At 33.1% G+C, this 23,345-nt stretch overlaps 2 protein-coding genes across 3 annotated transcripts in view; one reads left to right on the top strand and one right to left on the bottom strand.

The window, feature by feature from the left end:
- Window positions 1-16,452, bottom strand: part of oxr1b (oxidation resistance 1b) — a 110,879-nt gene extending 94,427 nt beyond the window's left edge. For both annotated transcript variants that reach the window (XM_056479534.1, XM_056479533.1), the window contains exons 1-2: window positions 16,365-16,452; window positions 4,987-5,076 (exon numbers count right to left, since the gene is read on the bottom strand). In XM_056479534.1, coding sequence (XP_056335509.1) covers window positions 4,987-5,003 — 17 coding nt within the window. In that variant the 5' untranslated portion in view covers window positions 5,004-5,076; window positions 16,365-16,452. The remainder of the gene's footprint in view (window positions 1-4,986; window positions 5,077-16,364) is intronic.
- A 1,221-nt stretch (window positions 16,453-17,673) lies between these two features.
- On the top strand, window positions 17,674-23,018 carry naxe (NAD(P)HX epimerase). Its single transcript, XM_056480507.1, has 7 exons — window positions 17,674-17,838; window positions 18,898-19,084; window positions 19,576-19,684; window positions 19,762-19,872; window positions 21,527-21,637; window positions 21,967-22,114; window positions 22,579-23,018. The coding sequence occupies exons 2-7, from the start codon at window positions 18,915-18,917 to the stop codon at window positions 22,779-22,781; spliced, it is 852 nt and encodes a 283-aa protein (XP_056336482.1). The 5' UTR covers window positions 17,674-17,838; window positions 18,898-18,914; the 3' UTR covers window positions 22,782-23,018.
- The last annotated feature ends 327 nt before the right edge of the window (window positions 23,019-23,345 follow it).

Genomic DNA, 23,345 nt, shown 5'->3' on the forward strand with positions numbered 1-23,345 from the left:
CATCATAGATCACCCCATCTAGTTTTAATATAATCAACAGGAAGCCATAAAAAATGAGGAACATGCTTTTTTTTCAAAGCAATCCATCACTGTTCCTTTCAGAGATAACAGCTCAGTTCTGCTGCAGCTAAAAATAACTTTAATCCTCAAAGGACCTCAGATTCCCTTTCAAACATACCACTGACTGGCGCAAATGAAGAAATAACTAACAGAAATAAGAGTCCCTTTAACTACCCCAAAAGGCATTAGAAAAACTATTGCTCTGGAACTTCTAACATGTCTCACTCACTGCACAACTGAGACTTATTCACAATTGGACACCATATCTGAACCGTATATAAACACCTCTATGTGTGATATTATGAGATTTGGAATGACAATGTTTTTGGGTGTATTCATTTGTCTTAATTTGTATGCAAGTATAAAAAAGGCGACCAAATATGTCCAAGAAAGGTCTAGTTCTTTAGGAGCAAAGATGGGCAAAGGATCGCCAGTTTGCCAACAAATGTGTGAAAATGATTGAAATGTTTATAATCAATGTTTCTCAAAGAAAGAAGGGAAGACATTTGAATATTTCACCTTCAACAGTTCATAACATAGTTAAAAGATAAATCTGAAGGAATTTCAGTGTGTAAAGGACAAGGGCTCAAGCCTAAGCTGAACAACCGTGATCGCCAATCCCTAAAGCAACACTGCATGAAGAATCGTCATTCATCTATATGCAATATCACCACATGGACTCAGGACTACTTTGGCAAACCCTTGTCAAGTACCACAATACGTAGTTACATCTACAAATGCCAGTTAAAACTGTACTGTGCCAAAATGAAGCTCTATGTTAACAGTGTCCAGAAGTGCCATTGACTTCTGTGGGCTCGGAGGCATCTGGGATGGATCATCGCACAGTGGAAACATGTATTGTGGTCAGATGAATCAGTATTTCAGGAATTTTCTGAGAGAAATGGACGCCTTGTGCTCCAAACCAAAAAAAGTAAAGTATCATCCAGACTGTTACCAGCAACAAGTCCAAAAGCCAGGGTCTGTCATAGTATGGGGCTGTGTCGGCGCTCTTGCCAAAGGTAACTTGCACTTCTGTGATGGCACTATTAATACTGAAAAGTACATCGAGATATTGGAGCACAATATGCTGCCTTCTTTTCCAGGAACACCCATGCATATTTCAACAAGACAGTGCAAAACCACATTCTGCACACATTACAAAGTCCTGGCTGAGGAGAAAGAGAATACAGCTACTTGACTGGCCTGTCCGTAGTCCCGACCTGTCTCCAATACAGAATGCATGGTGCATTTTGAAGCACAAAATGCGACATCAAAAACCCCATACTGTTGCCCACCTTAAGACTTGTTTGCAGGATGAATGGGACAAAATTACACCTGAAACACTTCATCACTTGGTGTCCCTAAACGTCTTTTAAGAGTTGTGAAAAGGAATGGCAACATTATAGAGTACTAAATGCTTTACTGTTCCAATTTTTTTTCAGAGATGTGCTGCAAGAACCAAAATTGGAATACATGTTTATTTAAAAACAAATAATAATAATAATAATGAGGAACACATTAAATAGTGGTTGTTGTATTGTCAAACATGTCAAAGTAAAAAACATGTCAAAGTAAATTTAGAAATCACTTCTTTCTTTCTTTTTATTTGCGTTTTCCATACTGTTTTAACTTTTTCTCATTTGGGGTTGTGTTAAAAATGCGACCAAATAAAGAAGAGTGTGCAAATAATTTAAAAATGCCATAACTGGACCATATAAACCTGATATTTTGAGATTTGGAATGACAATCTTTCAGGGGTATTCATTTGTCTTCTATTCCAACCAGGGGCGTAGCAACCGGGGGGGACGGGGGGATACATCCCCCTCACTTTTAGTACCAGACCATTTAGAAACAGGTGATTAATTATTACATGAACGTAAACTTTTGGATCTCATTCAGCTGTCGCCCCCACTTTTAAAATGTCCGCTACGCCCCTGATTTCAACCCTGTTTTCTATTGGGTACTACTTATTTAAAATGAGCTGAAACAACACAATTCTTGAGGTTTTTTTGGATTGTTTTATGTTCAATCCACTAAAATTTGTGAAAACAGTTAAGTTAACTTAATCGATTTGTGTTGGGACAACATGAAGGAATCATGTGGAAGCCAGAATTTTTCTTTACAGTGACTGTTTTACTTGTTCCACAATGCTCTATGGCTATTACCATAAGTAAACTTCTATATACATTGTGTTCTTTTGTTATGTGTCAGGCATTTCATGTTAATGAGTTTGCAGTTTTGTTTTGCGTTTGTTTAAATAAATGAACAAAAATCAATCCCAAAAAGCAGTCATCAATAAAAGCAGAAATGTAGCCGTTGGTCTTTAGTGCAATCAGGCTAGCCATTAGAGCACATGTTAAGCCTAGAGGAGAATATTTCATCCTCAGGAAAAAAGCAAAGTGGGATGGAAAGTACATATGGAGGAATCCAGATTATGGCATCCATCACAGCGGGACGACAGCTGTGCGGTGGGATGGGTAGGCTGTGTGAGGGGTTAAAGAAGATTATGTAATCCTCTTGAGATTTTTACGCTTGAACCACTTAATGATGCAGCGCAAGGTTGGAGCGAAAATTCAAGAGCTGTACTTGTGTTTTCAGCGATGCCGTGTGAAAAGCCTCTGCATTTATTAGAATGTGGAATTACCTTCACCTGGGCTCTGGGACATTTAAATGATAATGCCCGCTTTGTCCTGATCTCTTCTCTCTAGTGGGCTGCTATCAGAGCTCGTTTCTTATAGCGCAAAGTTCACTTTGAGAAACTATCCATCCTGCTCTGGCTTGCACTTCAGGATCTCTCAGTGTGAAATGCTTTTGTATGTGTGTCTGTCTCTTTCTGCATGTATGTGTGTGTGTGTGCCTCAGGCGTGGTGCAATCACAGTGAATTCTTAAGCATCAACTCATGCAGTCATACTGATTTATGTTCGGCTGATAAATTATGATGCATACAATATGAAGACCACCAGTCATGTAAATAAATGATCATTGTATGGTACTTCTCTACATTGGTTAAATGCATGCAAACATTGTTTAACTAAATTACCTATAATTAAATTTAGCATGTGAGGTCACATGAACAAATTTCAAAAAATTTTATAGTAGTTGCATGCAAATCAAATTGTACATATGACTTTTCTTGGACCCCATAATCATAAAACACGTTTTTTGTATGAACAAATTATGCAAAATTTAATGACATCGTAAGTTTTTTCTTCATTTAAGCAGATATTTATTAATCTTTGGTTTCTGATGCCTCTTTTTTTTAAAGGAATAGTACACCCCAAATTTGGTGTCATTCTTTACTCACCTTTGACTTGTTCCAAACCAGCTTGAGTTTGTTTGTTTTTTTGGTTCAGTTAAACACAAAAGAAGATATTCTGAAAAATGTTGGAAACCTGTAACCATTGACTTCCAAAGTATTTGATTTTCCTACGATGAATGTCAATGGCTACCAGTTTCCAACATTGTTTCAAAATATCTTCTTTTATGTTCATCTGGGTGAACTATCGCTTTAAATATTCTATAACCTAAACCTCATTTCCCTTTTCAACATTGATTTAAAGTGAAGTGTCCATAAAAATCTGGGTATACCAAGGCATAGTAGAGTAATAAAAGATCAGTATATAGAAATGGGCAAACTGTGACTTGATTTGGCATGCTAAATGACCTGATTTAAGTTTTGTGTTGTGTCAACATGCCTCCTCATTTATTTGATTTTTTTGTGTGTTGTGACCTGTCGTTTCATAATGTCGCATTGCAATTAGTTTTATTTTACATGACTTTTCAGAACTCAACACTATTAGGATTTGCCTTTTTTTTCTCTGGTCACACCAAACTTATTATTTCCTTGGCACAAATTTTAAATAATGTGTCAAAACTGGCAAATATAGCTGAATACATACACTTTTTATTCAACAAAAATGTTCTTAAAAATACAATTGACATTTTAAAAAATATTGTCATGCATGTAAAACTATGTACACTGGTTTGTTCAGGCTAAAGGTCCAGAATTACCAGTTAACTATGCATAAAACCTATTAAAGCAATGCTTTTGTTAAGGATGATAATTATACCATATTAACAAAAATAACTGTAAGCAAAAAAAAATAATAAATAAATAAATAATAATAAAAATAATAATAATAATAATAATAATAATAATAATAATAATAATAATAATAATAATAATAATAATAATATTCACACCTGATTGTAAAATAGCACCGGTAATAGAAACGCTGAATTCTTAAATCCATGCATTCGTACTGATTTATGTATTTTCTCATGTAAATATGTTTTGATTGCATGAACAACCTGCTGATTTGAGTTGTAGGTGGTTGCCAAGATGTTACTATGCAGTTGCGACACTGTAACCAGTGATTATTTGACTTTACATAAGAAAAGTGTATAAACCCGTCGCTTTTAAAACAGAAAAAGGGACTTTACATAAAAAAGTGAGTAAACCTGTTGCCTTAAAATGATTAGGTAAATGAACTACGTGAATAACTATACAAATTAAGTTAACTTAGGTCAACTTAACATTTCCAAGTAACAATGGATTTACTCACTGTTTTTAAAGTAAATGAACTAAATATTTTAATACATTGTAAGGTATTCTAAATGTTATTGTATTCAAATGGTTCTGGTGCCATGCAAATCTATGGACTTTCTATTTATTTTATGCAAAAAAATCATAAATCTGAGCGATAACTTGAGACGTAACAGAACAACTCACAATATATTGCACAATATGAAGTATTGATTCATGCAGACAGTCACACAAATAAAAAAACATAGGTCTTACATACATTTAACACTAAATATACACATCAACAGTCACTCTTGACCCAATAAACAGCCCTAATAAGAGTGTCAAACCGACAAAAACAACGCATGTGATACACCGTTAAGCACCATTGTGCACTGACCTCTTTGTGCTGAACATTCTGGCTCCTTGTTGTATCCTGTGTTGGAAGGGTGACACAATGACAGCGATAGGCCAGTTCTATGGAGTGGACCTGCAGGAGGAGAGTATGGTTACAGGGAGAGGTTCAATCACCAACTCATGGTATCAAGTTAAAAAAAAAACAACATTCAAGGACCAATAACCTCGTCTCTATAAGGGGTGTGACCTCTATGGGTGTGCAAATTACATCTGACATCCACAATCCAACAGGTTTAAGCAAAATCAGAGGAGCTTGGTACTTCTCGTGTTTGTTTTTGGTCCACTAATTGCCTGACAGATGGTGTTTACCAAGGAATTAGCCTGTAGATTTTCTGTCTACACTCAAAAAAAAAGTTTTTTGCTACTTGTTCAAGCTACTTAATAAAAACGAGCTGAAAAAAACACAACTTTTGAGATGTTTTTGAGACAACTTAATTGTTTTATGTTCAATCCACTTACATTTGTTATGTTAACTTTATTTGATTTGCATAAATGAATTGTGTGTAACGATGTCCAATGTAAAAAAAAATTGCGGCGTTAGATTTTTAATTATAATCAAATGAACTTTTCTAGTCATGTCAACTCGAATCAATCAAAGAAACTAAAATATTAAATTAAACTTTGTCACAATTACCAGCGATCTAGCAGTTGCAGATCACTGGAGAACTACAAATCTGTCACAGAACTGGATCTCAAATCCCATCATGCACTTCACACATACACCAGTTCCAGTTCTCTCCCTGATTGCACACACACAGCTGGAAACGAAACATGGGCTGCGTCCGAAATCACCTAATATTCAGTAGGCACTGCATTTGAATTTAAACATACTACTCGGCCATTAGAAAAGTATGTGACCTACCCGTATTAGTTGCATCGCTTCACTCCTATTTATAAATTCTCTCACGTGCCGGAAGTAGCAAGTCATTTTTCGAATACTATGAATTCGGACATATGTTACTCGGCTTGTATACCTATTTTAGTGTACTATATAGTATGGAAGTATGCAATTTCGGACACAGCTTTATTACAAGGACTTTATATTCACCCTTCACACACACACACACACACACTGCTGAGTCTTGTTTGTTTACCTGTAACATTGTGAAGCGTTTTCTTTGTCTAGTTTTACCGTGCCCTTAGATCCTTGCCTTGTTTCTTTGTTTATCCTGTTTGCCAACTGCACCAACCTCTGCCTGTGACCACGACTACGCTAGTGGATACCCTCATGATACCGTATGTTCCTGTTTGACCATTGCCTTTCTGACTAAGCTAATAAACTGCGTTTGGACCCTCACCATTGTTGTCACCCAACTCCTAGTGTTACACTTTGTATAACCTGATTAATATATTAAAATAAGGTAAAGCAACATAAAAAACATTTGTTGTCTTTTTGTTTTTATTTTTTTACAGTGTACAGTCTTGTCTGTGCTTATTTAACTTATTGTTGATTATGGTCCGCTTTAGTTGAAATCCATAGAACCAACAACTCAATCATATTGTCAATAAAACCCAAGAATCAGCTTTATTAAACCGTAATGACATGCTAATCCATCAAAATTCCTGCTCTTTCTCTCTCTTTTCAAAACGCATGATATTGACTATACGAATACTCTAATATTTGCTGACAGCTAACTTTGCGCAGGTCTAATTTCTAAACCAACAGAAATGTGCACTAGCTAGGCTCCCTAAACCTATATGCTCATCAGAAATCTTTGTTAGCTAATGAGTTCAGCGGCAAGTTAAGTCATATGTCAACTAGGGCTGTCCATCCAAGCGGAGTACATCAATAATTCACAAAAACAGGCTGAGTAAGACACTGGTAAAACCCTTTGCTATTCTGCTAGTTGAACCTCCAACCAACCTAAACCCAAAAAACTACTGATATATACCCAACATTATGTTCATCAGGTAAAAGGAGACACGTTTAATCTCTTGGAAGTAAAAAAAAGCAGCAGTGTATGCATAATGGCTGCCAGGAATAGCTTCTGGTCTTAGTATTGATGAAAAGGAACGGAGATATTAATGCCTTAACGGTAATGGATAAGTTTATGAATGGAAATAGATCTTCCTTAATTGAGGATGACCTTCTGGCCATCTGGTTTCATTAGAGCGAGGCATAGCACGAAATGACAACGGTAATTGTTCTGCCTGTGATGAAAACAGAGCCAGTGCACTGTAATCTAATTTTGACCATGACTAAACATTGAGGATTTCAGGCTGATCCATATAGGAATACATTCACAGCACTTTTTAGAGCCGTGCAATATGACAATACATGCCATGTAATAAACAATAGAGCATAATACCATATCAATTGATAGGCTTTTGATTTTTGCCCCAGTGGTATGAATAATTTTGTGCTTGATTGTATATCATATGGACAAAATAACAAGTCTATCATTTTATACAGTATTACGCTCTATTGTTTATTATGTGGTGTCACAAAATACATTGTTTATGGTAATACATTTTCATCATTTATACGAGCGCAACATGAAAAACGTCATTGTGAAAAATCTGCAACATTGAAGGTACAATGTTTACATTTTTTGCATTTTATTTAACAATTTTTTATGTTAAAATCATTTAGTTAAATTTAGTTTTAATCATTTATGTTAAAGTGTAATCATTAGTTTATTTGATTAATATTTATTTATACTTCTGCATTTTTAAATCAATCATTTGCCAATTTTTACCAAAACCATTTGTATATATTTAAAAAAATTATTTATTTAAAATATTGTCTTTTACATGTGGTTATTTATATAAACTATTAACTGATTTAATTAATATAAATAGTACTGTATCTGTAAAATACAATGCTGGCAACGGAGTTGAGGATCCAAAATGCAACGTCTTTATTTAGAAAATTGTCAGGCAGGTCAAGGTCACAACAGGAACAAACAGAAGCATGCAGGTAATCCAAAATAGTAGTCTGGGTTACAGGTGAAGACATCGGTACAGGCAGCAAACAAGATGAAACAATAACCAAGGCAAGGCTTTGCAATGCTACACCAGGAAAACAAGTCTCAGCAAAGTGTATAAGTGAATGAGATGCATATAAAGTCCTGGTAATCAGTTCATCATAAGTAGTAAGTTTTTGCTATTTCTGTGCAGAATTGTGTTAAAAATCTGCACATTTATGCTAAATTATTTTGGGAGTATCATAACTAAAACCTTAATATATATAATAAAAAGTAATACCTTGTTAACTTTTATTTAATGTTTACAATGCAAATCCAATTAGATCCACTTTACTTGGTAAATAAAACAAATCTCTCATATAATACATCTACTAAAAGACAGAAAACATTACTTTACAAACAGTATTGTAAATAAATCATATGAATATTTTCATATTAGTCAATAATATTACTGAAATTAATTTAAAAACTGAATAAATATACATTTACACACATTTACTCAAGTAAATAAACAGAATCAATGATAGGCTAAAAATCTGCGGAAATCTGCAGAACTCTGCACGCGCAGATTCCATGTGGGCCTAATCATGAGCTTCTAGCTGCGTGCGAGTAATTAAGGGGGATCTGGGCCAGGTGTGTGAGTGCATGGATTGATGGGATTTGTAGTTCTATTCAGTGAAAGAATTGTTGTCTGGGAGATAGTGTATGCTTTCCAACGATCTGCAAGGCCTAGAGAAGGCCTGGTGAAATTGACATTTTTGGTGAATAACTCACTTCATTTAGCAATATTTAATATTTTTATGTTAACCCTGTAATTATTAGTTTTTGAAAAGTGTTTTATGAATATTTATTTTATACTTTAATTTTTAAATCAAACATTTGCCAATAAGTTATAAATAAAGTAAGAAATATGATCACATGCAAATGAGTACTGTAACACTGACAACAGGGGTGCGGATCCAAATGCAGGTTTATTAGAGAGGTCAGGTCAGCAATAGTCAACAAAGGGGCAAACACATGTATGCAGGCAATCCAGAGTTGTAGTCGATAAACAGGCAGATGGTCACAAGGCAGGCAGCAGACAACTTAAAACAGGGGTCACCAATCTTGTTCCTGGAGAGCCGGTGTCCTGCAGATCTGAACCCTAATCAAACACACCTGAACAAGCTAATCAAGGTATTACTTGAAACACCCAGGCAGGTGTGTTGAGGCAAGTTAAACCCTGAAGGGACACCGGCCCTCCTGGAGGAGGGTGACCGAGGTTGATGACCCCTTAATTAAAACAAACAAACAATGCGAGGGTCAAAAACACAGCAAAGCAAGACAAAGGTAATGCGTTGCAATGTCACTAAACAGATAACAAGACTCAGCAACGTCTGTGTGTTTGTGTGCTGTATAAATAGTGCAGTAATCAGGCCAATCAGTCAGGATCAGGAACCGGTTGTGCGTGTGTGGTGCATGACTGGTTGTTGTAGTCCATTTACCAGCAGATTTGTAGTCCTATGTGATCTGTGTGTTTACCAGAGATCTGCACAGGCTGGATCGCTGGTGATTGTGACAAGTACAAATCTGAATATATGCTTAATGATATAAAAAATAAATTCTCCTATGTGGTCATTTACTATTAACTATTAGCTATTTATTATTAACTATTAACTGAAGTAATTTACAGAAATGGTACTATATCGTGATATAAATCGTTATCATAATTTCCAATTTTTGTCATCTCACACTTCATTTAGCAATTTTTTTGTATTTTTATGCTAAACTTGTAAACAGTTCTTGAAAAGTGTTTTATATTTTATTATACATTTATTTTATACCTCTGCATTTTTTAAATCAAACATTTGCCAATAAGTTATAAATAAAGTGACAAATAAGATCGCATATGTCTGAGTACACTTCTGAATATATGCTTTATAAATGTAAAAAAAGGAATTCTCCTATATGTGGTCATTTATATACACTGTTAACTGATTTTATTATGGTACTATATTGTGATATATATCGCTATCAGAATATGAGATGACTTATGATATGCGATGTTTGTAATTTTTGTAAGGCTGCACAATTTATTGTATCTGAATCTGCACTAGTCACATCGCGAGATCTGCAATGTCAAGTTGGGAATAAAATTTTTACCTCTAAAAAAAGAAAAGTTTACCTCTAATCTAATAATGTAATTTTTAAGATTTTTATTTGGATGTCTTTTGTAGGCCTGCGACTGTAAGATTTCAAGTTAATTTAAACCAATTTGGGCACAAGAAATTATAAAAGGTTGCCGCTTTCTGGAAGATTGATTGGGTTTAAATATTATTTAAATGCAATAAAAAGAATATGCAGTGTTATTTTACATTTGATTATTAAATTTCAGTACCTCAATCATGTTAGACTCCACCAAAAACCCTAAAGCCGTGTTTGTTTATTTTTTTAATTCATGTTCTGTTGTTTTCATATGTGCTTTAATTTAATTGATTTTGTACAATTTTGTATATTTCATGCAGATGTCCTCACCTACAAATCATTCCAATCAATATAAAATTAGGGGTAACACTTTACAATTGTGCGGTTGTTCATGAACAAACAATGAACAATACATTTACTACAGTATTTGTTCATGTTAGTTAATGTTAGTTAATGAAAATACAGTGGTTCATTAACTGATTTCATTGTTAGTTCATGTTAACTCACGATGCATTTACTAACATGAACTAATCATGAACAACACTTGTGCAGCATTTATTTATCATAATTGAACATTTACTAATGCATTATTAACATCCAAGTCCATGCTTGCTAACATTAGTTAATGCACCGTGAGTTAACATGAACTAACAATGAAATCAGTTAATGAACAACTGTATTTTCATCAACTAACATTAACTAACATGAACAAATACTGTAGTAAATGTATTGTTCATTGTTTGTTCATGTTAGTAAATGCATTGAATAACATTAACTAATGAACCTTAATGTAAAGTGTGACCAAATTAGGAAATCTTTCCAAAGAGGGTCATGTTTTCAAATTATATTCATAAATTGCAAAAAAAAAATGCTTTAAAATGTAAAAAAAAAAAGAAATTCTCCTATATGTGGTCATTTATATCATTATTAACTGATTTAATTTACAGAACTATAACTTTACAGGTACTATATTGTGATATATATCACTATCAGGATATGAGATGACTTACGTGTGAGTGTTTGAAGTTTGATTTTCCTATGCATGTTTGTAGACCTGCACAATATATATCGTTTTTTCCCGAACGTCATGTCATTTTCCTACGCATGCATGGAGTCTATTATAATTCTGACCACAAACTAGGTCAACCATTTTTTAAAAATTTAACATACAGTTGAAGTCAGAATTATTAACCCCTTTGAATGTTTTTGCTTTTTTAAATATTTTCCAAATTATGTTTAACAGACCAAGGAAATTTCCGCAGTATGTCTGATAATATTTTTTCTTCTGGAGAAAGTCTTATTTGTTTTATTTTGGCTAGAACAGAAGCACTTGTCAGCACCAGTGGTGTAGTGGTTAGTGCGTCGACACATGCACTCCGGTGCTCATAGTGACCCGAGTTCGATTCCGCCTCGCGGTCCTATGCCGATCCTTCCCCTCTCTATGCTTTCCTGTTAATAATCTCTACTGTCCTATACATTAAAGGTGAAAACCCCGAAAAAAATTATTAAAGAATAGAAGCAGTTTTTAATTGTTTTAAAAACATTTTAAGGTCAAAATTATTAGCCCCTTTAAGTTATATATTTTTTCAATAGTCTACAGAACAAACCATCATTATACAATAACTTGCCTAATTATGCTAACATGCCTAGTTAACCTAATTAACCTAGGTAAGTATTTAAATGTCACTTTAAGCTGTGTAGAAGTGTCTTGAAAAATATCTAGTCAAATATTATTTACTGTCATCATGACAAAGATAAAATAAATCAGTTATTAGAGATGAGTTATTAAAACTATCATGTTTAGAAATGTGTTAAAAAATTGTCTCTCCATTAAACAGAAATTGGAGAAAAAATAAACAGGGGGGTTAATAATATAGGGGGGCTAATAATTCTGACTTCAACTATACCTTCATGTGCATGTTGCAAAGTATAAACACTAAGTGCACACCTTTGCATTAGATTAAAAGTCACTAATGAGACTCATTAATAAGCATCTGGTCCATATATATCCCACACCAGCAGGGAAAGACCAAAGAGCAGATTGCTAATTGGAAGGACGTGGACCCCTCGGAGAAAATTACCAACACTCGTTACTTACAGATGCCGGATGAAGCCAATTACTCTATGAATGCCAATATCCTCAACTAGACAAATCAAATATTCAGGAAAACCGAAAGTGGCATTGGTTAGAATCAATCTTTTCCTTCCTATATCCAGAGACAGGTGGATTAAAAACAAATCTGTCTCTTTGGCCACTCAATTATTTAAAAGACAGCATGCTGGGTTTCTCCTGCGAGAATGGCACCGCTTCAGTGCTTATTATAGAAGCACATTCAAACTAAAGTCACAGCAGAGAGTTTATTGATCATCTACAAGCAAACTTCAAGACTTTTACTGCACCAAAATACAGAGAAGAGTGGCGTAAACTGTGCCACTTTAACTCGAGTTTTCTAGGTGCAGTGAAACTATATTGAGGTAAAACCAAATGTATTTTATGGTGTCTACAGTGAAATTGAGCATATTATTTTGTTACTATTTAAATATCAACCATAAAATAAGGTACACATGAAATCAAAACTAACCTTTTGATTTTGTAAGCTCACATTGCTAGTTTTGTGCTTGAACAATTTATCCGTGCATGTCATAGTTAATTGAAATCTGAAAATGCACGTCCTGTTTGTTTTCAGTTAAATTCTCAGATTACGTCTGTCTGAGGTAATGGGTGTGACTAACATACTTAACCACGCCATTAATCACATCTAAAACAAAAGTGTTTTTACATAATACAGTGCTTAGCATATATATAAGTACAGCCCTCATAAATCTCTCTTTTAAATTCATATTTTTAACAGGAAGCTAAACAATATTATATTTGTGCATATACATTAGATTATCAGTACCGAAGCTAAATCTGAAGCTTATCTAATAAAATAACATACAATAACGGTTCAAAAACTAGTACAGACAAATTTATATGTTATAGAAAAATATTAAATACAAATTAAAAAAGAGGAAAAATCAAGAGAAGCAAAAATAATTAAAAAATTTTGTTAGTTGTATTTTTATTTCTATTTTTTTATATATTTGGCTTGATTTTAATTTTCTAAATATGTTTGGGGATTAAAATATTATTTTAATAAACATAACTGTTTACTCAATCTGTTTTGCTTAAATGCACCAAAATACATTGCCTATATTCAACGAGAAATGGATAAAAATATTCATTTTCAAGATGGGGTGTACTCTATTATGCTGAGCACTGTATATATGTGTGTATTATATATATATATATATATATATATATATATATATATATATATATATATATATATATATATATATATATATATATATATATATATATATATATATATATATATATATATATATATATATATATATATATATTACAAATTATACATACATTTAAATGCCTATGTAAATATTTTTGTTTTGTTTTCATGTATGATTGTGGGTGTGTATGTGTATATATATATATATATATATATATATATATATATATATATATATATATATATATATATATATATATATATATATAAACACATACATACACACACACACACACACACACACACACACACACAATCATACATGAAAACAAAACAAAAATATTTACATAGGTATTTAAATGCATGTATAATTTGTATCGTAAAAATAGAAAAGAATGAAAAAGCAATGAAATTATGCTGCAAATACTTTAATACCCTCTTACAGATTATTTATTTACTTATTTATTTTAGTTTGGGTTAAACAGTAAACTGAGTATATATACACCTTACCTAAACCACTTATGGAACTAAATTTTGTAAATAAACATGACATTAAAAAAATTTTGTCAATAAGAAATTTTACTGTAAGAGTATGTTGTAAAACGAGCAAAAAACAACTACATATTTTTACATATATTTAATTACACAACTATATGTAGCAGTATTTGTAGACTTGTATTTGTAAATTATCTGTAGACTATTTGTAGAGTTATATAAACTTTTTTTACTAGATGCTAGAGTTGCACAATATATCATTTCAGGATCGATATCACAGTGCGAGTCTTCAATATTCACATAATCGCAGGATCTGCAATGTGGAGTTGGGATTATAATAATCAGCCACAACAGAACATGGTATTTTGTCTGGTCGTCACAAATTTTAACCCTAATAGAGTGAAAGATTTCAATTTTCATGTTTTTAAGTTGAAAAGTTTGAAGATTGATGAGATTAATTGTATTTAATTTTTCATACAATTAAAATATAATATAGTTTATTTCATTGATATCTTTGTTAGGGCAACACGGTGGCTGGTTCGAGTTCCAGCTGGGTCAGTTGGGATTTCTATGTGGAGTTTGCATGTTCTCCCCGTGTTCGCGCGGGTTTCCTCTGGGTGCTCCGGTTTCCCCCACAGTCCAAGGATTTTGCGCTATAGGTGAATTGAATAAACTACATTGGCCGTAGTGTATGAGTGTGAATGAAAGTGTATGGATGTTTCCCAGTACTGGGTTGCAGTTGGAAGGGCATCCGCTGTGTAAAACATATGCTGGATAAGTTGGCAGTTCATTCCGCAGTAGTGACGACAGATGAATAAAGGGACTAAGCTGAAGGAAAATTAATGACTGAATCTGTGTTCAGTTGTATTGATCAACGCTTCTAATTTTATTTTATTTATTTTATGCAGATACTCCCCTATAAAACAATGGCAATCAATTTTAAATTATGAATTCTTTCCAACACAGTTCGCGGACAAACAAAAGATCACAATGTCAGTTTTTTCCAATATTGCGCAGCCCTACTAGATGTGTAATATTAGAAAATATAACAACATTGGTAATTCTGCCAGAAATCCCCATTCTAAAGTGGAGACTGATTTCAGCACCGGACAGCGACCAACATTCACACAAATTCAATCCTGAATACATTTTACCAAGGCATCAATTATATTCACAAACTGCATGAGGTTTTCCTCCTCTGGCTTTTGCATGACAGCATAATCATAGTGATTGTAAGTTTGAAGTGTCTGGTTTATATCCAAATGTACTAAGGCATCCTAAGAGACAAACATGATTCACTAAAAGCTCTTGCTGGAAAGCACGATGGCATTATTGAAGCGGCCATGACCATGAGAGCACAATAAGCATCTTTATGTAACAAAGCTAATTTACAATGAAACATGCACACAGCGCTCATCAATAGATTGATATTACTGTCCCTCTTCAGTTTGCGAGAGCCCAGTGCAGACTGCTCTTCAGACATTACAACGGCTGGATCTTTAAAGCAACGTGTCCAAGCCAGGCAAGCAGGCCGTCATCTCTGCCTATCGGTAATTTATAGACAGCAGCTATCAGCACACATTATATTTCACCGGGTTTTTCCATGGCAGCCTTCCACGAGTGTCCGCCTGGATGTGAAAGCTCTGCTGCTGCGGGATCAATCGATGAGGACATACCAACAGTGATACAGCATCTCTGAGTTTCAGTTACACTGAGTTTGCATCAAAAACTGCTGCTTGATGAAATTAAATCATCATGAGACACTTTGCATTGCGCATTCACAGCTCGAAGGTACTTCAAAGTATGTTGTAGAGCTACTGTGATGCCTTTTTTATTCACAAGGTGTAAGATTCAAGGTCATGTTGTGTTTAAATCATATTATCAGATTAATTTATGATGCAGAGGAGGAACAGATTGCATAGTCACCAATAAGTGTAAACGTTTTCTTATAAACAATTGCATTTTTTTTATTAATACAGTGATCTTTATCAGGAAAACAAATGATTTTTTTCTAAAGGTACATTTTGTTGGTTAGATAGATAGATAGATAGATAGATAGATAGATAGATAGATAGATAGATACAAATATTTTATTTGATACCAAAAATTTCTTCTTTGGTTATAGTTATTTTTAACATTACAATATATAATAACTAATATACGATAAAAATGAAATGAACTGAATGAAATGAAATGAAATGAAATCAAACTACAATATAGCTAATAAACATTACAGGAAACCCCTAAATATCCCTCCTGTGATATAAAACTCCAATTATCAAAAGTATTTTGTTTCCTGGACTGTTTTTCTGTACTCTTTGCTACTCTTTTAAATAGTCAAGTTTGAGTTAAACCTCCCTTTATTTGAATTCGGTGCGTTTTTACTCTCAGTTTTATTTACGCTCAGACTCAGCTGTTCATTTTTACCCTAAAATTATCGCTGGAAATTAATTCGTGCTTACCTTAAGCCAGGTAATGCGTCAGCATATCCAGTGGATGAATGTTGTGTGACAGCATGCAGTGTTTATGATGATAACACACCCGCCTCTGACGACCATTCACACTGTGCCAGCATTAGCGTCCTGAGCGCGCTATTAAATAACCGGAACGTACCACATAAACTGACAGGGGTGAGGAGGATCCAACCGAGATGAAGACAAGGATGACTTGAACACAAGGACGTGAACCGTAAATATATGGATATATTCTATTACAATGTTGACAGAACATAAACATTACATGTATATTATATTCAAGGATACAAACACAGAAGCAGCAAGGGAACATTTTAATGACCCCTGTTTTCAAACATATGTGCATCTACACATCCTTGTGAAGTACAAATAAAGACCAGTTTCTATTTGTGTCTTGCAAAAAGGGAAAAAGTACAATTATGCAATGATAAATTTAATTTTATCTATTTTGATTTAGACCAAAACAGAGAGCAATAATGATAATGATGATTATAATCATTATGTTAATAATAATAATAATAATAATAATAATAATAATGATGATAATAATAATTGTTATTATTATTGTTATAATAATACTAACTATTATTGTTGTTGTTGTTGTTATTTGTAGTAATTGATTGATATACTTGTAATTTTCTTTGACTTAAACCAATTAAGAATTCTTCTTATTTTTCTTCTTAGCGTTCACGATAATAATATTTTAATTTATTATTTTAATTTGGTTTGTTTGCTCTTCATCCATTATGATTTCGACTTAAGTTTTGTTACTGTTGTTGTAGTTATTTTTCATCATAATAGTAAATCTGTTTTATTTTCACTGTAATTTTTTTTATCATTTCATCTTATCATCATCATCATCATCATCATCATCATCATCATCATCATCATCATCATTTAAGTATTATTTATAATGATTATTGAAAATTGTTATTAATTTTGTACGGATTCATTTACATTTAATCTAATTTAGAGCAACTAGTTTTTTAATTATTACCTCCCTGTTATTATTATTATTATTATTATTATTATTATTATTATTATTATTATTATTATTATTATTATTTGTAGGATCATCATAGTCATTTTAGTATTATTTATAAAGATCATAGCAATTATAATTTATTTTTGCACGGATTTATTTACATTTAATCTAACTTATAGCAAACAGGTTTTTATTTTTTATATAGTGTAATAACATTAATATTATTTGCTAATTATTATTATTTTAAAATCGAACAGGTCAGACTGTTATTATGAAAAGTCGTTGACGTTCACTAACCCGGATATTGTTTGAATATCGTGTTTCAGCTGCAGAGGGCTGCAAAGTGTCTTATCAAATACACATGAGCATGTTTGGATCCTGTAAAAATCAGCGTTGTCTGTTATATGCGTTCTCTTGAGCATTTTGTTGGATCAATGTTACTGAGCGTCTGATTTTAATACAGACACTTTCAAACAGGTAAGTCACTGAATGCTTCTGTATTTAAGTTGATTCTACGTGACAACAGTTCTTTAACTCAACGACAACTTTAAAACTGTTCAAAAATATTATTTAGGATTTTCTAATGTCAGTTTTACTATAATTAATCTGGAAGGGGGATTATAATGAAGAGTTTATGCATATTATAGCTGTATGTTTATATTAATATTAGTGCTTGGCAAAAATTATTGCGATTAACGTTAATCATATTCAAAATAAAAGTTTGTTTTGCGTATTTTAAGCGTGTGTGCTGTGTATATATATATATATATATATATATATATATATATATATATATATATATATATATATATATATATATATATATATATATAAAATAAAAAAGATATATATTTAAATATCTTGTATTGTTCAATGAATCAATAAATATATGTAAATATAATACACACATATATAATGTCAAAACAAACTTTTATCTTGGATGCGATTAATTGTGATTTAATCTTTGCCTAGCACTAATTAGTACACATTATGAATATACAGTATGATTGTTTATATTAGATGCATATATATGTTTATTAATGTATATGTAGGCCATATATAAAATAGTATTGTTTTATAGTTCTATAAACAAAGTGAAACAGATGAAGACCAGATAGTATTTGTATTTACAAAATAAATAAACTAACTTTAAATCTATTTTAATACTACTTTATTACTACTATAATATTTAATTTGCGGTGTTATTTACATTTAAGTAAATTTAGAGCAAACAGGTTTTTTATTATTATTATAAAGTATAATAGTATTAATAACATTTGCTTATAATTATATTAAAATATATATGTAGGTTATATATTAAACATTATTGTTTTATGGTTCTGTAACAAAGTGAAACAGGTGAAGGATATGATAAAAAAAAAATTTAAATAGTATTTTGTATTTAAAAAAATTAATAAACTACTAAGTTGTCACGTGTAGAATATTACTCAGCTCCTTTTTACTGTAATTGTCCAAGAAATGCAGCAAAATTAGTAGTTGAAATTAATAGAAATTAACTCACGTTTTGTGTGGCAGGCACTTCAGCCAGGTGAATGTTGGGGGTTCGAGCTCTGTTTGGCATTGGTCTTCTTGTGACATCACGAGGAGGCTTCGTCCTGACACACACACGAGCATGTTCATCTGCTGCCGCTAACATCTACAGTAAACACCTCACGCACAGACACACCTGCACTATGGCCAATACTGGGGTCAAATACCTGGGGTGAGTGCAGAAAAACACACTGCAGGAGAAAATGGCGATACATGATGAGTACTGATGCTTATTAGTCATTATTAATCCATGTTCAAGTTAATATATAACTAAAAAACATAAAAATTCATAATTTTTCTTATAAAAAGCAACAAAAAATAGAAGTTTGTCATGGAAATATTGGTGTTTTTCATTGAGTTTAATTTGATGTGCTTTTTATTTAGTCTTAATTGTTTTAGCACATCAAATTAAACTCAATAAAACTGAGTTTATATTCTTCAGAAAATATACATAAATATATAAAAACAAAGTAGATTTATTTGTTCATTAATTTTATTTAAATTAAGATTTAAATTGTAGTTAGTTAACTAATAATACCCCTTCATTGAAGCTTTAATGTGTTGCATTGTTTGCCAATATATGAATGCTTTTTTTCTAGCACAAATATATCAGGCTAGTTGTGTGTGTTGTGTTGTGTTGTGTTGTGTTGTGTTGTGTTGTAGTCAGGAGGAGGCTCAGCAGATTGATGAGGAGCTGTTCAGCGTATTCAGCTTCAGTGTGGATCAGCTGATGGAGCTGGCGGGTCTGAGCTGCGCCACTGCAGTAGCAAAGGTACTTCTGACGCTCCTCCATCACATACACACACACACAATGCTCACACACACTCTAATCAGCCTTTCACTTCATAGGGTTACCCTGTAACATCATTGCTCAAGAGTCCGGCCAGAGTCCTGGTCATCTGTGGGCCGGGAAACAACGGAGGAGACGGCCTGGTGTGTGCCAGACACCTCAAACTGTTTGTGAGTTCACCTCCATGATTGAGTGTTGATAATCCTTCGTTTGATATAAATTAGTGACATCATTGACAGGCAATTATTTGCAGTCATTATTACTATTATGATGTGCGTATGCATTTGTGTGTGTGCGTGCACGCGTGTGGGCGTATGCTTGCGTGTGTGCAATATAATCAATTTATATTTAGTCGAGCTAAAATTATTATTAGATAGATATAAATAATTCGTTTTAATTGTAGTTATGCAAAGTAATTATATATAGTAATTATTTTTGTTTTCTGTCATTATTATTAGATTTTTATGTATTTAAATATTTTATATATATTTATTTTTTCTATATAGAGAGAAATTTTATATTCATTTTGTTTTATCTATTATATTTTATTATATATTATTTTATATTATTTTGTTAATAATAATAATAATAATGTCATATATATATATATATATATATATATATATATATATATATATATATATATATATATATATATATATATATATATATATATATATTAGTTAAATACTGCTATAGTTGTTATGTTTATAAATATCATATTCATTTTATTCTTAGTTCATGTGAGTCCAATTTGATTGTGTTTTTTTATTCTAAGTTTAGTTTTTTTCTGTAAATATACATATGTAGCTTTTATTTTGTTTATTGTTATTAAGTAATAATGTAGTTGTTGTTTTTTTACTAATTTTATATTTTAGTCAATTTATTTAACCTTTTAAGGCCCAAGCTGTTTTTTTACATGCATTTTTTATTTCTCTTTGCTATTTGGGCTTATCGGAACCTAATTAGAATAAAACCTAAGTATCAGCTTTTGATATGATGTACTTTTAGAGAAAAATAATGTCCATATATGTGGACTCGTGGTTCGAATTTCCATAAGACACAATAAAGTCACCTTTGTATAATAGAATGAAAAACTCTTTATTTCTGCCTTGAACACAGCAGTTTTTTCCTGACTGTTTTTTAATGCATTAATAACACATACACACATTTCTTGAACATGTCTGACTATCAGTAAAAACATATTTTTTTCTGCCCATTTTGGACAGTTACAACAGTGTTTAAGACATTTCATATGCTGCAAAACAGTTGCAGAATGACACTGTATGTCTGTAACAAAATATGAAACATAAGACATAAGAGCTAAAATGTGCTGGCCACTAAGCCCTAGGAGGTTAATGTTGACGTTTAAAAAAAAAATTCATCATTTTTTACCTTGATTTTACTTAGTTTCAACCAGTTTGTTTTTATATTTCCAAATTTTGATATAAATATTAATGCAAATAGTTAGCATTAGTTTTTTAAGTTTTTTATTATATTTACATTTTTTGTTTTGCCTATGCACATGTAATATAATAATTTATACATCAGTTAATACAAATAATTTATGTATAAATAAAGAAATGCCTGTAACACGTCACAGGTGACACATCATCATAAGTAAACGTTGGCATTTTTCCATTGATTCATTGATTGTTCATTTAAACTACAATTGATGATGTAAACTTGTAGAATCTGTCATCCCCTAGTTCAGGATATCGCTAAAAATAAACCTGTGGCATCTAATTAAAATCTTTCCTTCATTAGCCTGAATATTTCCTGGAGCTGTATTGACATTATTGATGTTTCGTGTGAACGTGTCAGGGTTATGAGCCATCTGTATTGTACCCGAAGCGGCCCAACAAACAACTGTTCCAGAACCTGTCCATCCAGTGTCAGAAGATGGAGATTCCCTTCCTGACGGAGATGCCGGAGGTACAACAGCACACAAAAACACATTCATCACCACACGGGAGGCCTTTCCATTAATAAACCAAAAACTAAAGTGCTGACGGCCCTCAACCTGGGCTATTAATAAACGTTTCAGCACTTGAAATGTGATCAATACGTTTTCCTGTCATTTCATTTTATCACACATAACTTTATTTGTAAACTAATTATTTTGGGGGGTTTTTTAATGTATGAATTTCTTTGGTTGATACAAACATCCGGTGAAAAATTCTAATGGAAAATGCTGTTGTGTTCAATACTTACGTTTTCCGCTGTAAGTGTACTTAATGTGTATTTGACCCTGCTGTCTTCAGGCTGACGTGATCGATGAAGCGTATAGCCTGGTTGTGGACGCCATCTTTGGCTTCAGTTTTAAGGGTGCCGTCAGAGAGCCGTTTGGTGAAATTCTCTCCCAGCTGAAGAAAATCACTGTGCCCATTGCTAGTGTGGACATTCCTTCAGGTCAGCATTCAGACACATCATACTGTAAATAATGAACAAGAAATGTCCACTGACTTAGGACACTGAAGGCAAATCATTCATTCAATCATTTTCTTGTCGGCTTAGTCCCTTTATTAATCAGGGGTCGCCACAGCGGAATGAACCGCCAACTTATCCAGCATATGTTTTACGCAGCGGATGCCCTTCCAGCTGCAACACATCTCTGGGAAACATCCACACACACTCAGTCACACCCATACACTACAGACAATTTAGCCTACCCAATTCACCTGGACCACATGTCTTTGGACTGTGGGGGAAACCCACACGCAGGGAGAACATGCAGACTGCACACAGAAACGCCAACTGACCCAGCCGAGGCCGTGTAGCATCTACACAGGCCTGTTTACTGTCTGAAATTTCTGGTGATGTGCAGTAGTTTATGCTAAAAGTCTTCACTTGGGATGTGTGTTTTGACTCTTCAGGTTGGGATGTGGAGAAGGGATGTCCTGACGGCATTCAGCCTGATATGCTGATCTCCCTCACAGCGCCGAAGAAATCAGCGGCTCTCTTTAAAGGACGCTTTCATTTTCTGGGCGGACGCTTCGTTCCTCCGGCGCTTGAACAGAAGTATCAGCTCAATCTGCCTCAATACCCGGGCACAGAGTGTGTGTTTCAGCTCAACTGAACATCTACATAGCTGCTAGTCAAAAAAAAAGAGAAAAAGCTCCTGGAATAAATTTGCTCTGAATACATATTTTGCTTTTCTAATAATGGGCAGATTTGGATTTGATGAATAATGAGGTTCAGGTCATAAATGTCAAATAGTTGGCAAGGGATGTTAGGATGTTTCAAAAGCACTATTCTGATTTGATTATATGAGGATTTATAAAAACCTAAAATAAATATAATACATTTCTTGGCATTTAATCCTACTCAATTGTTATTTTTGTGTGAAATAAATGTTTTATGCTTAAATTATGCTAAAAATTATTCATTCATTCATTCATTTTGGGCTTAGCCCCTTTATTAATCCGGGGTCGCCACAGCGGAATGAACTGCCAACTTATCCAGCATATGTTTTACGCAGCGGATGCCCTTCCAGCTGCAACCCATATCTAGGAAACATCAATTTACTCTCATTCACTATGGACAAATTAGCCTTCCCAATTCACCTGTCCCGCATGTCTTTGGACTGTGGGGGAAACCGGAGCACCTGGAGGAACACGCGAACGCAGGGAGAACATGCAAA

The sequence above is a fragment of the Danio aesculapii genome, chromosome 19 (assembly GCF_903798145.1).
Source record: "Danio aesculapii chromosome 19, fDanAes4.1, whole genome shotgun sequence".
In the NCBI taxonomy this organism is placed as follows: domain Eukaryota; kingdom Metazoa; phylum Chordata; class Actinopteri; order Cypriniformes; family Danionidae; genus Danio; species Danio aesculapii.

Excerpts from the sequence above, each read along its gene's own strand:
- naxe (XM_056480507.1), top strand. The coding sequence starts at position 18,915 with ATGTTGGGGGTTCGAGCTCTGTTTGGCATTGGTCTTCTTGTGACATCA. Across the intron at positions 19,685-19,761 it reads GCGCCACTGCAGTAGCAAAG|GGTTACCCTGTAACATCATT; the intron begins GTACTTCTGACG and ends TTCACTTCATAG. Across the intron at positions 19,873-21,526 it reads CCAGACACCTCAAACTGTTT|GGTTATGAGCCATCTGTATT; the intron begins GTGAGTTCACCT and ends TGAACGTGTCAG.